The sequence below is a fragment of the Adelges cooleyi genome, unplaced genomic scaffold, assembly GCF_023614345.1.
Source record: "Adelges cooleyi isolate 19-005CV unplaced genomic scaffold, UGA_ACOO_1.1 ACOO_flye_CR_arks_rails_tigmint_CR_PRNA_21, whole genome shotgun sequence".
NCBI classification, from domain to species: domain Eukaryota; kingdom Metazoa; phylum Arthropoda; class Insecta; order Hemiptera; family Adelgidae; genus Adelges; species Adelges cooleyi.
Window position 1 is genome coordinate 287441 of NW_026095871.1, and position 16696 is coordinate 304136.

Below are 16696 nucleotides of genomic sequence, written 5' to 3' on the forward strand. Positions count from 1 at the left end.
TATCTGCGCGCAATTAAACCGTATACAATCAATTAAAAAAAAAAAAAAAAAAACTCAATATTATTGTGTACGTATAACGTTTATATGTATATTATAATTATTATAAATATTTAAGTGCGGACAATAAAAAAGCCATTAAAAACGAGTATCAATCGACGTTTTTCTCGACGCACACACACACACACACACACACGCAGTCGATGATCGAGAAACGGCATATGATCGATCGTATATTAGCTTAACATGTGTGCATCTCGATCGATCGATCATCATCTTATGGGCACCCGGGGCGTTAACTTCACCATGCTGGCCCATTGACCGTCGCAAAGGTCCTCGAACGTCATGTCCTCCACCGGTTTGCCGCCCAAGTCTCTGGGTCCCCTGCACGTGGGGTTCGAGTCCCAGACCTTCTGCCTGTTGGCCCGCAACCATCTGTGTGGGAGAGAAATGTAGAAGAAAAAAAAAATGACAAAAAACCATATTACATCACCTATTAATAGCAGCCCCACTCTATGCTAGATGTATCTTTAGACCTAAAGAGTCTACAGGGTGATTCATAAAGGATAAGACACTAATTTTCCAAAAATCTTGGAAAAAAATATTGTTCAAAATATTAATATAGTCCGAGAAAATGAGTGTCTTATCCTTAATGAATCACCCTGTATAACTCTATAACCCTCCCTCGAGATTTTGGTGAAAATTATAGATCTCACTTCGAGACTGTGCCTATAATTGGTAACTAACATGCTTGCTTAGAGTCTAAAGCGGGTTGTTAGAAGGATATGAACTAGACCGTTAACTAGTGAAGAAGAATATTGAAGTCGACGACGGCCATTTTCTGTGGGATTTATGTATAAACTTAAATGGTTATTTTTATAAACACGTGATAAGGTTCTAATTGCCACAAAGATGGCGGAAATCGGGGTATCTTCAATTAACTCTATTGACAGCGTGTACACTTGGCAATCTTGTTTCCGAATGTATGTCTCTGTGGATTTACCAAACATAATATGAAGGCGTTATCATTACCTAACCTAACATTTTAATATGTATCATGGAAAAGTAATGAAGCATTTTTACTTTCCATGAAATAAAGACACAAAATGGCTGCCTCTCAGGTTATATTGAGTTCAGCAACGGCGGTGTATACTGTGTAATATATATATTATGTATACTATTATCATTATTATAATTATTGTGTGCAATCCTTTTTGGTTCCAGCGCTAAACTACTATCTTTTGACGAAGACCTATTCAAAACCGACAAGACCGATTTATGTGTGTGTAAAATAATATATTAGATATATATATATCTGTGATTCTGTGCTATCAACTTAACTTGTAAACAGTTATTGATATTAATTGTAGGTACTATACACCTATGGCCGGACCAAATGTCATGTATAATGTAATGTGTGAACACATCCGCACGGTAGGTACATAAAACATATAATAATATAGTGTTTTGTGGAACTTAGAAGTAACGCTATGCCTTTGTTAAAGACTCTTTTACAACGTGTGAATCTGTCTCAGCTGTAAGTCGTACATTGAGCTGCTCGTTTTTATTTTACCGATAGTAAAACGCAACCGAGAAAAAACGTTCATAAAAAACTAGTGTCTATGCCGTACATATATAGAGGTACATAAAAAATGCATATTAACCATACATATGTACCGACCTGGCCAAATATAGAATGGCGCAATCACAGTGCCACGGGTTCTTGGACAGTTTCAGTGATATCAATTTGGGGAGGTGATTAAAACAGTCGTTGGGTAGAAACTGGAACTTGTTGCTGTCTATGTGTCTGGAATAAAAAATTATTAATACTCATTAAATCAGTGTAACATTAAAGCCATAAAAAAAAAATCACATCTAACACATTCTACTTGAACGACAGTGTGTGACCAAAGTTTAATGAAGTCAAACGTTAAAAAACGTTGGTTTTGGCAATTCTATTTTGTTAATTGACAATTGTTAAATAACAACAATAGGGGAAATCAATTGAACATTTCGCCTAGTGGATTTAACGTGTCGCTCATAAGTTGGCAACCTAGTTGTTCGAATAAAAATATATATTGTTTTCTCCAATCGTAAACTCCAACGTAGTTATGTTTGAAACAATTCAACAAGCATTATATATTAAAAAAAAAATGATTACAATTTTCTCAGATTGCGAAGTGGCTCGAACAGCTTGTCTTCCAGAACTTTGAGCAAGTTATTGTTGAGAAACAACGACGATAAATTGTTCAACCCGTAAAAACTGTCGGCGTCCAAGTGCTGAATGTTGTTGGAGAACAGGTAAAGTTTTTCGAGGGCAGCCAAATTTTTAAACGTCTTTTTCGGTATAAAGTCCAAATAGTTTTGGCCCAAGTGCAGCTCGTTCAAGGCCACCAGGTCGGAGAATTCGTTGCCGTTTAGCTGTGGCAAAAAAAAAAGAAGTGTGTGAAGCAGCAGATTGTTTTTTTTTTTTAATAGTATTCCACTTTAATCATTATATCGTGGGTGCACGTGAAAAAAGGGTTAAGTCAGGACTTTTCAGGAAATGGAAAATAAGGTTTAGAAGAATATGTAAGATCAGGCATTAGAATAGAATAAATATTTTTTGAATAGGATAATAAAACCACTTGTTTTGTACTTTCCTGTATAAATTAGAATTTATAAATTTGTATAACAAAAAAAAATTGACTTAAATCTTATTGAGTTGAATTTACTCATTTTTTTTTTTAATAAAAGGGTTAAGTCATTTTAATAATAATAATATTATTTTATTTTTTTAATATGACATCCTAATACATTTTAACACTAGTAATTATTGTAACAACATAAAAACTTTTTATTTTAGGCACGTTTTATTTGTTTATTTTTGTCGTTTTTTAGCTTTTCTAGATATTTTACTAGAGACTGTAGATTTGGCTCAACATTTTCTTGAATTAGTATTTCTTGAACTAGATATTGTTCATCCATTTCGACATCATCTTCATCCGTAACTGGATACGTATTTTAATGATATTGATTAATGTGTTGTGATTGCAACACTCTTGATATCATAATTTAGTATGGTGGGAAAATCGACATAACCCTATTATCACTAAACAGGTGGTTCAAAAAGATTTAAGTCAGTATAACAAAGGACATAACTCTTGTTACACTATTAAATTGTAAATACAAAAAGATTTCAGTCGACTTATCACAAAGTACACTAAAATGAGAAAAATAGTGACTCAACTCAACAAACACTTCTTTTATTATTCATTGAATATTACAACAATTAGACTTAAACTATAAAGCACAAATCATAGAGTTTTTTTTCTTTCTGAATTTTTCGGTGTATATAACTCATTTTGCACAAAACGTTGACTTAACCCCTTTTTCACGCGCACCCACGATTATTATATTGTATTCTCATTCGGATTGTGTAATAGCTGTTTGTACCTACCAGTGTTATCCAGTTTTCGGTCAAATCCAATTGCACCAAGCGCCGCATGTTGTTGAACAGTCCGGGACGAATGAACGATATGTGATTGTTTCTCAACGATAAGATCTCCAAGTATTCCATATCGTTGAATACACCTGTTGGAAATATATGTATTATCATGTCAAAAAAACATCAGCAAACGTATACAACCGAACCCCACGTTTGTACTACTATGCATACCCAAAGGAAGCTGCTGCAGTTGGTTTTCTTGCAGCTTGAGTCTTTTCAGAGACACCACGCCTTGGAACACGTCGGACGACAACTCGGTCAACGTGTTTGCCGATAAATCTAGATCCTCCAGGCGACCGAGATCCTTGAAAATGGACTTGGGAAGAACTTCTATCCCGTTGCCGTAGACGTGCAACAGCAACAAGTTTCTAGTCGACCGGAACAACTCTTCCGGTAACTGTTTTATGTGGTTCATCGACAAGTCTCTAACGCGAGAGCACACACATTATTATTTTGTATATTTTTTCACAATCGACGGCATTGGATTGGTATTGCAAAATTAACAGAAGGTAATATACTTAAAGGAATGCAATATTTTAAATTTGTACTGGTGTTCTATTATGATGAAAAGGATTGGCAATCATATTATATGTACTTTGAATTGCCAAGCTTATGCGAGATTGACTGCGAAATTACAGTTGAGAGACCCAAAATAATTGAACTAATATTATTTCCTCGCTTCGGGTAAAAGATACCAAAGGGCTGTGCTTTAACCTGTACGGCGCAATGACCATAGAGCGGATAAGGGTCAAACATCGATCCAGTCCTGTGTACCGGATTACCACCGTTGACTGCTATTAAACATAGGTTTTCCGTTTTCTACACACAACGACTGCCCCCTATTTATATTAGCCGTACATTCCATTTATTTGGGGAAAGAGTTAAAATGAAAATATCCTATACCTATGTATTATAATTATTGTATCTACCAATATATTTTATGGAAGGATTATTATAGCAGTGCAAGACGCGTGGAGTTAATTAGGTTAACAGGTCTCTTCACCGTGTCCTTTTTAAACGAGGGGTGGATTTTCAGGGAGATTATCGGAGGGAGGTCAGGTAATAGTAATAATTAAAGAAAACATTAAAATAGAAACCGTCGATCAGACGGAATTGCATATTTGTTCGTTATTTCAACTTCAATAAAATATTTGGTTTTTTATTTTGTTTGTGTTAGGAATTCATAGCCGGACAACCGTCGTAGTTTGTAATTTGTACACTATAATAATAATAATAATAATATGTACTTATGCAAAGAAATGGATCGGTTATATAAATGGACAACAAAAACATTGAACTGGTTTGTAAAATATCAAAACCGACCTTTCTCCGCGCGCGTGCGTTCCAATTAAAAAAAAACACTGTACACATTTTTTTTTTTTTTAGTTTTGTTTTTTACTCTCCGTTTATGTCATATTAGTCAACATAAGTGTGCTCTTTTCGTTTATTATCCGAGTCCATCTGCAATTTATAACGCAATCGGATACTACGTCCTAGCGTAGGCGTTAAGGACTACGGGTTGGTCGTCGAAAAAGATAAGAAGATCAAGTGGAAAACTGCGCAAGAGTAAGTACGTGAAAACATTAGTAGTAGGTATAATATGTTATGTTCTTGTTACAGATGATTTAGAAACGCTCCGGTATAATAATAATAATATTATATTATTGCGTTCGTCATTAATCATACATACAAATGGCGTGCTCAAAACGGTTAACGGGCACTAAACATTAAGGAGCATAATACTGTGTAGTACTATTATTATTATTATTATTATGTTTAGAGAGAAGATATGTAATTTTAATACAGGTACACACCACAAACGGAAAGCCCGGTAGAAAGCTAGAGAGTGGTAGTTCCGAATACTGATTAAATATAATTGCAATGGCCGTTATAATATTATATCATTTGTAAGCGGACGGCTAGACCCAGACGCATGTTTCAAGTAGGAAGTATAATGACCTGCCGGTACGATAATTAATAATGATAATAATAATAATAACCGGACATAAATAAGTCATCGGTATATGATACATATCACAATATGTTAAATTTTTTTTTTTATAAGATGTCACCTGTCGCTGACGCAATCGATATGTGTGTGAACATTGCTGTTATTATTGTTATGATTAGGGCAGAGGACTTCCAGCATTTGCATATTTGTTTTGCGCAGCCGTATAAAAAGGCCAACCATAAAGAAATTTCTTTTAGGTTATGACAAAGCCAAGTCTGTAATTTCTATGTTGTTGCATATTCGGGTCTTTTTTGCTTTTGCTGAGACATTTTTAAGTTATATATGCTTTTTAAGGGAATTTTTTTTTAATATTTGCTTTAAAAAAATAATTTATCAAAAGTCAAAACGATAATCAGTAAAAAAATTTCTAAAATATTGGAATTTTTTTTTTAGGGTCAAAAGAATGAATATCAAATTATTAAAATAAAAAATCAATTATTCAATACACCACCTATCTTTAATAAATTATACATTATTTACAGTATAATTAAGTCAATAAAATATAGTAATAGTTTCATTAAGCCAAAGTTTTTATTCATTTATTGGTCGTGGACTCGTAGTGTAGCATATAAATATAGTTTAATTTAGTCAGTCATTGTTTTTCTTATTTTAAATGTTTTAATTAAATTAATTCATTTGTTTAATTAAATCGCTAAAAAAAAAATTTTAAAGCATATAAATTTAGTGCATATTTTAGGGTTTTCAAGTGCATAAGTGTTTGCATATTTAATGTTTTTTTAGAGCTACAAGTACTCTGCCCTAGTTATGATATATGTACATACATAATATAAAATATAATAACATTATGCATAATATTACAATTAGGACTTTCGCGCAAAGACAAGTACCTCTACGTGAGTGATGGGCGCGCATTTTCAAAAATAAAAAAACCAAATCTTCATCTTGATAATATCCTTGCAAAAAATGTTGTAACCAACCGAGGGAAAAAAAACAAATTTAGCCACATATTTGCACAGTTAGTGTATAACTAGTACGCATGTTCTATTATTTTCTAGATTTTTTTTTTACACTCAAGGCCGGTGGTCAATATTCAGCTTGCCAATATTCAAAGAACCGTCTCAGTAAACCCAAAAACCGTCGACAGCTGCTGCCGATGGAATCATATATTTTATAACATGACTGGTGAATAATAATAATTATCATTATTATGCGACAAACAAAATATGTAGAGCCGGTTCATCGATAAAAAACGCGTTCGGTTTTTTACTTTTATATAAAGTGATTGTATTGTGTTGTGTAATCATCGAGGGTGTTTCGTACACTCGGTCGAACGAAGTGAATGAGTCAAAACATGTGTTGTTACATATTATTATGTTGTTGGGGATATAAAATAATAATTGAAAATATTATTATCTTTTTATCGTTTCGAAGGCCACTAATGGCGTAGACATTAGAAGGTATATCTTTCTTCAGTGAGTTGCCGTCACCTTATCAGGCGCACTAAACCGTGGTGTACCGTTTGATAATAATTACTAGGCGAATAAATACCATGTTTATACTGAAAACCAGCCCGGAGTAGTACACGTGGGTATATAATATGGGCTTTGAACGTGTATCGTTTGATCAAAAACAATATTTTCCTGGAAAACTAAACTATATTACACTTACAGTATTTGCAATTTTGCGTTCCTCTGAAACAACAACGGTACCTCGACCAAATGGTTTCTGTGAAATTTCCTGCAAAACGGAAAACGGCTTTAGTCAAAAAATATTTATTGTACTACTCTCTATAATATGTTATTATATTTTACAGTTTAGTCAAGTTTTCCAGCGCGGTGAATATGGCGGTGGGCAAATAGTCGATGTCGTTGTCCGTCAGGTCCCTGAAAATAACGGTAAATTGTCAGTGCAGCCAACTTAACTGGAGAAATAGAAAAAAAAATATGTCCACTCACAGTTCGGTCAAGTTGGTCAAGTCCTTGAACGTGTCTTTGTGCAACGACATTATCCGATTGGTGCTCAGGTCTCTGTCAAGTAAACACAATTAAATGATTTGCATGTTTCTCATCGAATCGCTTATACCAGATAATAATATAATATTAGGGTGGACTTGATGACAATTTTTCTTATTTCACATGATTTGCCAAATAATTGAATTTCATATTGGATTATCTAAAATTATATTTTATGTATCTCTAGTCCGTTTGGTGTATACATATATTAGGGTGTACCGAAAAAAATTTTTTTTTGTTCTTCTCTTGACATCGTGTTCCTTGGCGTAAAATAATATTTCCCTATTTTTTTTCAGATTTTTGAAATTAATTTTAGAGGTTGCGAGCATCAGTTTTCCAAAAAAAATTTTTTTTTAGCTTTTAATTTTTTTAAGGTATAAATATCAATTTTAAACAAAATGTTGCTTTTATACAAAATCATCATTAAAAAAAAGAGGAATAAACCAGTATTTTTTTTTTTTTACAAAAAAAAACTACTATACAACTAATTTAGGCCTTAGAATGTAAAATTCGCGAAAACATTGATATATATATATACCCTTAATAGTACCCTAAAATATTTTTTTTAGGGGTATAAAATATTTTAAATTTATTAAACTTGTTTTTTGTTTTTTTTTAAATTTTTTTTTTTTTGATCTATTGTTAGAATAATGTGTTATGTAAGTATATCGGAATTCTTTGCAACTAAATGAGGAATAAGTTAAAAATCTGAAAAAAATAGGGAAATATTATTTTACCCCAAGGAACATGATGTCAAGAGGAGAACAAAAAAAAAATGTTTTTTTGGTACACCCTAACATATATATTCGTACTTGGTTTTGTTTGTACTTCAAAACGGTGCAAAAACAAATTCACGCCTGAAATCCTGACGAATCGCTATGAATTATTTTTCGAGGATTATCTTGGACAAACAATAGGAACGCCTGGAGCCCAATATTTGCACGCGTTGTCTAAGTCTCAAAATATAATCCTATTATTTATTGGGCGAAAAAATTTCGGCATAATCCGCCGTAAATTTCAAAAATTACACCTCTAAAGCCGAAAGTGTGACACGTCTTCTAATTGATGGCCATGTCAAGAGCCTGTTACTACTGTAATCGGCAAAACAGGAGTAAAGTAAATATTGAAACACACCGACGTGCGTTTGTTCTGCAGTTAGGTATTAGTGTTTGAAAATAATTATCTAAGCAATTATCGATACGCACAATAATACAAGTTTTGCTTCTTCCGTTTACTTATAGGGAATAAGTATGTTGCATCGGGTTTATGCGAGAATGCCCTAGTTGTACCCATGAAGTTCAACGACCGTCCCCACACTGGCGCTGTCGACTATATTAGTTATTTTTGTCGAGTTCTATTTGTATGTTCAGAGTGATTGTATTAACAAATCAAACGTGTAAACAAAATCACATGTTTTGCACTAATGTACATATTAGGCCAATTAAGTATAATCGAAAAATCTCAATACTTTAATTGATTTTTGTCGGTGTCAAAGTACAATGCAATATGATACCATAAATAATAATTATGTTAGAAATAATAATTCTACAATTTGCTATTTTTTTTATCTGACTAATAGAAAAACTATATTTTTAAATTTTGACGTCACTCCTCACGGCTATTTGTATAGCTTTATGATTTATGCGCTGCTAACCTATTAAAAACGAAAAAACAAAACTGTTTGTGACCTGAATATGTTTACTTTCTATATTATTAGTTTTATTTGAAATTTAAAAATTCCTTGGAAACGTTGGTACTTGGACATTTTGGACTTGGTTACTTACTCAATCGTCAGACTTCAGATTATAATATTGTTGTTACAAGTATATTGGAGATGAGACGAAGACAAGATATAAAAATCAAACTAATACAGTATTAGTTAACATGTTTATGACTGTTGGTACTAATTGTACCTTTTTTTATTTTTATTTACAAACCATAGTTGTTGCGCAATAAGCATGCGACTTGTAGTGTATGTAATAATATTGTGTATGTTTAGTTTAAAAAACCCTATCTTCCTGTTGTAATTTTTGCTGAGCAAATCCAGTAGTGTCGATGTCTTAACCGGAGCTATCTTACGCTAGCTCTTGCGCGTTTTGCATTTAGTCATTTGTCAAAACAAAAATATTATTATGTCAAAACGGTCAAGTCGATTATAGTTACATAAATCGTGCATATTTTCCGTACAATATTCCGTTTACTATTCATTCGGTTACATATTATAGGAGGAAAATACGATATGCAATTGAACCCGTCGGATTATTATTTCACAATTATTTCAATATATATATATATATATATATATATATATATATGTATTTGTATTGGCCAAAAAAGAAACATCACAACCGGTGTAACAGCTGAGTAACAGGTGGAAGGCGCTGTCCGTCAGTTGGTTTGGATCGTCGCGGTCGACACAGCGCGGCCTTGCCCGGCCTCGACGCGGTACGTTGTTAATGCGTTTTTTTAAAACATATTAATATTACGTTCAATAGTGTCTTACGGCTGTTTCGAAACCGAAACAGGAGGCACGCCAAACGGGATCGATTCGATAGTATCAATTAGCGGTGGCTGGTGCTCTTAAATACACCGATTTTTTCGAGGGGGAAGGGAGGGATTACGCGTTTCCCCCCGGCGGATGTGCCCAAGCGGCGACGCTTTGCACTGATATTGTACTGAAGCAATACACACGAAACAAGTGCAAACCTCGTTGATTTCGATACGGATTTAGATAATACATTGTTTACATTGCGTTGACGTCGTACGGCACGATTTGATTGGATGGGATTTCTTCAAAGTCCTTTCTCCAACAGCTCACCGAATGCGTTTCAGTCCTGCACTTGCACGGTCCGTGATCGCACCGTTTCCACCGATCGTTTCCCGGCAATATTGTCCACACTGAAAACGGCAAACGGTTAAACAGACGCCAAGGCAAAGACATAGATTTCTTTTCCGTCATAGAATTCGAAATTCTAAAAAAAAAAAATCATAATATATTGTGGTTTTTATTCAATTTTGTTTCGAACATCTTGATAATAAATCACAATTCACACATACTTAAATGCACACATGCTATTAAATGATCCGACAAAAAAACGTTGAACAGGCGTGTACATAAACTAACATGGGCGGTTGTTATTAAAAAAAAAAAAAAAGATTAACTATTTGTATAGGCAACAACAATGGTGTTCGCTTTTCGAATTTAAATACTGATTTAAGTTTGGTTTTTTACATTGAAAAGTAAAAACATATTAAAATTAAAATTTAATGTACAATATTGATAAAAATACTAATTATCTATAAGTATTTATAGATACTTAATGTACATTTATTATCTGTCCTCGTTTATTGAAAATTACATTTTTTTTTTTTAATAAATATGTTATGTTGCTATAGGCGGATCGTTTATTTTTGAAAGCAGTCAAATTCGTATAATTATTATGGTAATTGTGAAGTCAGCAAAAAAAAGTTCCCATTAATGATTTATATATTTTTATAAATATTTGTGTAAGTCATAATGAAATATTGGTAAAGTAGTTTTGGTTTACATACACTCAATTGCAGAAAATTCAGACTATGATTTAGTAATTTTATTTATGAAAAGAGTTAAGTATCTCATTTGTTTACGAAAAGGGTCAAATTCGTTCGATTAAAAAACTTTGACTTTTGGTTAAAAAATAAATTTGAAAAATTGGTTTTCACAAATAGTTAAAACATGTATAGTGCATACAAAAATTATTATTAAAAATATTTTTTTTCAAGTAACACTGTATGGTCTATTTTTAAAACCAGCCATAAGAAATTTTTTAGAAATTTCTCTAAAACATAAGGTTAAGATTTGACTCTATGATTTTATAATAAATATGAAATCAAAGCTTTGGAGTGTATACACTATATCGAGCTTTTTGTAAATTAATTTGTATGAAAAACAATACAAGATTCATTCTGTGTTTTCAATTTGAATTTTTTTATATTGGAGTTGCTTCTCTTTTATAACAAATGATAATATGACTAAATGTGACTCAATTAAGCAAATATATACATATATTTTAAAAAACTTGGAGTTACACCACTTTTACAATAAACGACCCCCCTATAATAAATTCAATTACACTGGTCAACAAAATTTAGTAACAATTAGAAAGGTGCTTAATAATTTTAAAATACCCACCTACCCTCATTATGAAACCGTATATTTTATTTTGATTCAGTACACAAAATAAAAAAACTGATTTAAAAATTAACAAATAATTTTAAGTTATGAAAAAAAGCGTCAAATTAGTATTTATACTTTTGTGATTATTTATGTAAGAGACAGTTATAAATAGTACATAGTTTTTTAGTTATTTAGATATTTTAGTTTTTTTGTTACATAAGAGGTATTTAAGTCATGATATTTACTTTTACTAAAACTTTATTAGTCACATAGAACGTTATATTTATTAATTTTCCACGGTCAAACTGTACCGTAATTGACTTCTATTATAATTTAATAAAAGATTATAAAAATTAATTTATTAAAAACATATGTTGCCATTTAAAAAAAAACCTAATATCCCCCTTTTTGGCTTATAAGGATTGGTGATAAAAATGTTTAAAATATTGAAAAATGTAGTAAAATATGTACTTAAAAGTCAAGGACAAAAAAAAAATTCTGAAAATATTGATATTTTCAGAGAAAATGGTCGTCTAACGTTAGTTGGATCACCCTGTATACATGTAAGAAAAGTGTATAAATTAAAATGTAACAAACTCACATAGTGATTATTTTTTTAGATTATTAAATAAGTATTTAATTGTGCATATCATTCATTAAAGGCATGGAAATAATAAAAAAGATTTAAAAACATCATATTTATGGTGGTATAACAATAATTGATTAAGTGAACCCGCCTCTAAGGGGATTAGATAAATAGAGATTGAAAATAATAAAATACTAACATTATCAGTATCTCTTTATGATAAAACATATATTATAAAAAACAAAAATTCCCACCGGCTACAAATAAATATATATATATATTATAAAAACAAAAAGTTGCTTTTAGTGTGTATTACTGAAAAAAGTTGACTTTTAGAGACTTGCAAAAAAAAAATGTTGACTTTTAGTTGAAAATGTGACTTAATGGCAGTTTTAAAATGTTTGAGTCACTTATGCAACTGTTTTCAATCTTAAACTCTAAGTGACAACCCTGCTCATGTGAATACTAAATATTATTAATGTGTTATCATATTACATGAGGTGTTTTAAAAATGCCCATCACTTCACACTAAACACCTCTTATGTGGTATACATGTTACACCGGATGCAATAGTGTTAATAATATGTAACACATAGGAGATTTGTATACAACACAAAAGTATGATAATGATAAATCGATAACCATTCGAGCGCATAAACTAGCATGTCTTAACAGTGTCGTGTTATCAATTTTTTTCGAATTTTATTTAGTTATTCATATTAAATAAGTAATTAATTTTACTGTTTGTTGAAATAATGAATTTGTTTTTATATAAAATAACGTATCATTTTTTTTAACTACTGCCAATGAAAAAATTAAACAGTGATGATCACGCCTGGTAGTTTTTGTATTGTTATATTTAGCATTTACACATGCAATCGTTCTTTTAATTTGAATTACTTATGAACTCTGAAAAGAATTTTATATTTAATTAAATTATAATAAAAGTCAATTACGGTGCAGCTTGACCGTGGAAAATTAATAAATATAACGTTCTATGTGACTAATAAAGTTTCAGTAAAAGTAAATATCATGACTTCTTATGTAACAAAAAAACTAAAATATCTAAATAACTAAAAAACTATGTATTATTTATAACTGTCTCTTACATAAATAATCACAAAAGTATAAATACTAATTTGACACATTTTTTCATAACTTAAAATTATTTGTTAATTTTTAAATCAGTTTTAAAATAAAAATTGTTAAATCAGTTTTTTTTTTTGTGTACTGAATCAAAATAAAATATACGGTTTCATAATGAGGGTAGGTGGGTATTTTAAAATTATTAAGCACCTTTCTAATTGTTACTAAGTTTTGTTGACCAGTGTAATTGAATCTATTATATGGGGGCCGTTCATTGTAAAAGTGGTGTAACTCCAAGTTTTAAATATATATATATTTTTGCTTAATTGAGTCACATTTAGTCATATTATCTTTCGTTATAAAAGAGAAGCAACTCCAATAAATAAAAAAATTCAAATTGAAAACACAGAATGAATCTTGTGTATTGTTTTTCATACAAGTTAATTTACAAAAAGCTCGTTATAGTGTATACACTCCAAATCTTTGATTTCATATTTATTATAAAATCATAGAGTCAAATCTTAACTTTATGTTTTAGAGAAATTTCTAAAAATTTCTTATGGCTGGTTTTGAAAATAGACGCCTTGGCCATGCAGTGTTACTTGAAAAAAATTATAAGAAATATTTTAATAATTTTTATATGCACTATACATGTTTTAACTATTTATGAATACCAATTTTTCAAATTTATTTTTTAACCAAAAGTCAAAGTTTTTTAATCGAACGAATTTGACCCTTTTCGTAAACAAATGAGATACTTAACTCTTTTCATAAATAAAATTACTAAATCATAAACGGAATTTTCTGCAATTGAGTGTATGTAAACCAAAACTACTTTACCAATATTTCATTATGACTTACACAAATATCTTTTATTAATATATAAATCATTAATAGGAACTTTTTTATGCTGACTTCACAATTACCATAATAGTTATACGAGTTTGACGGCTTTCAAAAATAAACGATCCGTCTATAGCCACATAACATATTTATTAAAAAAAAAAAAATGTAATTTTCAATAAACGAGTATAGATAACATATGTACATTAAGTATCTATAAATACTTATAGATAATTACTGGTATTTTTTATCAATATTGTACATTAAATTTTAATTTTAATATGTTTTTACTTTTCAATGTAAAAAACCAAACTTAAATCAGTATTTAAATTCGAAAAGCGAACACCAGTGTGTATTGTTGCCTATACAAGTAGTTAATCATTTTTATTTTTATTTTTAAATAACAACCGCCCATGTTAGTTTATGTACACACCTGTTCAACGTTTTTTGCCGGATCATTTAATAGCTGTAAAAAATAGTGTCAAAAAGTATGTGTGAATTGCGATTTACTATCAAGACGTTCAACAAAAGTATAAACACAATAATTTGACGCTTTTTCGTTGTAAATAATAATAATAATAATAATAATAATAATTGTAATATTTAAAATGAATCCGTATGTATGTATGTATGTGTGTATACTCGCCCGGTTGTTCGACCGACCGCAGTCTCCTGTCCAGCCGCTGGAGCCGGGATTCCAAGACGGCCCCCAGGTCGCCGGCCGACGACGACCCGTCGCCTCCCCGGAGCTTCTCGTTGATCGGCTGCACCGCTTTGGCCAGGTCGTCGCGCATCCGCACGTAGGCCTCGCACGCGTTCAACGTGCACACGTCCACCCGGTCCACCGCGGTCTTGTTCTTGTACTTGCCCGTACTTACCTGGGCGGACCCGGCATCTGGCACCGCGGAGGTCCATGCCTGCAAACACCACAGTGTTGTCAAGAAAACCGAACGCCCGCAAACTCTTGTCGACCGCATTGTGCCCGCAAAAGTGTCCGCACAAAAGTGGAGTAGTGTAGATCTCATTTTTACAATTGCCCTACACCCCCCCCCCCTCACAAAAAATTAAATAAAACCGCCAGAAGGGCCAGACGGGACAACAGAGAGACGCGCCGGTAATTGGTTTAAATTTTTTTCCAAGGGCGACCGCTCTTCTTTTGTTTACACGCAATTAAGTTACAACGTCGTCGACCCAAAAGGGTTTTTTTGTTGTTTGTGCGCCCTAACCAGGACGTCCGGCTTAAACACAATGCTACACAATGTGTTGTGATTTATATTTTGCCCACTATCTTCACCGCAGTGTTTTTTTTTTTTAATCTGTATAATTCTGTAGAAAATTAATTCGAGAAAAACTGGCACTTCTAAATAGGTTGTTTTTGTGAGAAAAAAAAAACAATAGTCTATTGCAAACCGATCTGCCAATCCTTATAAGCCAAAAAAGAGGGGATTTCCGGTAAATGGCAACATATGTTTTTAATTACATAAATTACAGCTATGACTTTGTAAAGATACTGCGTACGTTCCTCTAATTATCATATTCCTTAGGTTTTCCAAAACCGTTATCACATAAAAAATAGACAAACGGTTCGTTATCTACAGATTACTTAGATTACAGGTTAATTTTATTATAACTGATTATGATTCAGAGTACGGTAGGTTTATAAATGATCGAAATATTGAAAAATTTAGTAAAATATGTACCTAAAAGTTTAGGGGGAAAACCAAAAGGTATAAAATATGTATGAAACATAACGTTAAGAATTTAAAAATTATTTGGGAATTATCCGTTTTGACTGTATAAACAAAAGCATTTAATTCTTGTATCAGATCATGAACATATTATTATACATACTAGGTATATAAACAAAATATCAATGTACGTTTACTGAATTGTCATAATTTTTTTGGACAAAAAAATTTACCGGTTTAAATTTATGAATTATTATTTACATTTTTTTTTTTTTTTGTTAAATATTAAAATTAATCAATTTTAGAGTATTTATTCTTATCTGAGACGATTTAACGTTTAAGAAGGTATGAACTTTCTCCACAGGTACAAGCTTAGCTTTTTGGGGGGGGGGGGTGCTGCAATATTGTTATCAAAGTATACTTATATTATGTGTTTTTTTCTATCGTTGCAATAGAGTTTACTATATTCCTATACAAGTGGGTTATAGCTGAAGTTGTGACATGATTTGGCGGTTGTCACTTCTCTGTTTGACTAGATTGCTTCTTTTGACTTTGACGAATAACTCGAGCAGACAGTGTCACTGCTTTCTTAAAGGATTGACGGTTATTTAGTCGAGTTGTCTTACCGAGTCCATTTTTTTTTTTTGTAAAAGCAATATCGTCGTTCGAGATAAATATATATACCTATGTAGGTGTTACACAAAACAGGTTAGAGTGAGCCGATACCGTTTAAAATGATATTTGAAAGTTTAATTATTAATTAATTACAACACTACGTGACAATGACACAGAAATTATGCACTCTACTTTTAAACGGAATAATATTATATTGTATTTAATTACCAGCGTAATATACATAATAATATATA

General features: G+C 31.6%; 1 protein-coding gene across 1 annotated transcript; it reads right to left on the reverse strand.

Annotated features, from left to right (window-relative positions):
* Window positions 1-77: 77 nt before the first annotated feature.
* Window positions 78-15130, reverse strand: LOC126834315 (leucine-rich repeat-containing protein 15). The gene is made up of 10 exons (XM_050566140.1): window positions 14786-15130; window positions 10216-10366; window positions 7412-7483; window positions 7268-7339; window positions 7125-7193; window positions 3656-3909; window positions 3437-3570; window positions 2159-2418; window positions 1679-1804; window positions 78-432 (listed from the first exon to the last, which is right to left on the reverse strand). The coding sequence occupies exons 1-10, from the start codon at window positions 15114-15116 to the stop codon at window positions 270-272; spliced, it is 1632 nt and encodes a 543-aa protein (XP_050422097.1). The 5' UTR covers window positions 15117-15130; the 3' UTR covers window positions 78-269.
* Between the last annotated feature and the right edge of the window lie 1566 nt (window positions 15131-16696).

Coding starts and splice junctions, on each gene's coding strand:
- LOC126834315 (XM_050566140.1), bottom strand. CDS start 15,116: ATGCGGTCGACAAGAGTTTGCGGGCGTTCGGTTTTCTTGACAACACTG. Junction 3,910..7,124: donor AACGCAAAATTGCAAATACT/GTAAGTGTAATA, acceptor CTCTCGCGTTAG/AGACTTGTCGATGAACCACA. Junction 3,571..3,655: donor ACTGCAGCAGCTTCCTTTGG/GTATGCATAGTA, acceptor TATTTCCAACAG/GTGTATTCAACGATATGGAA.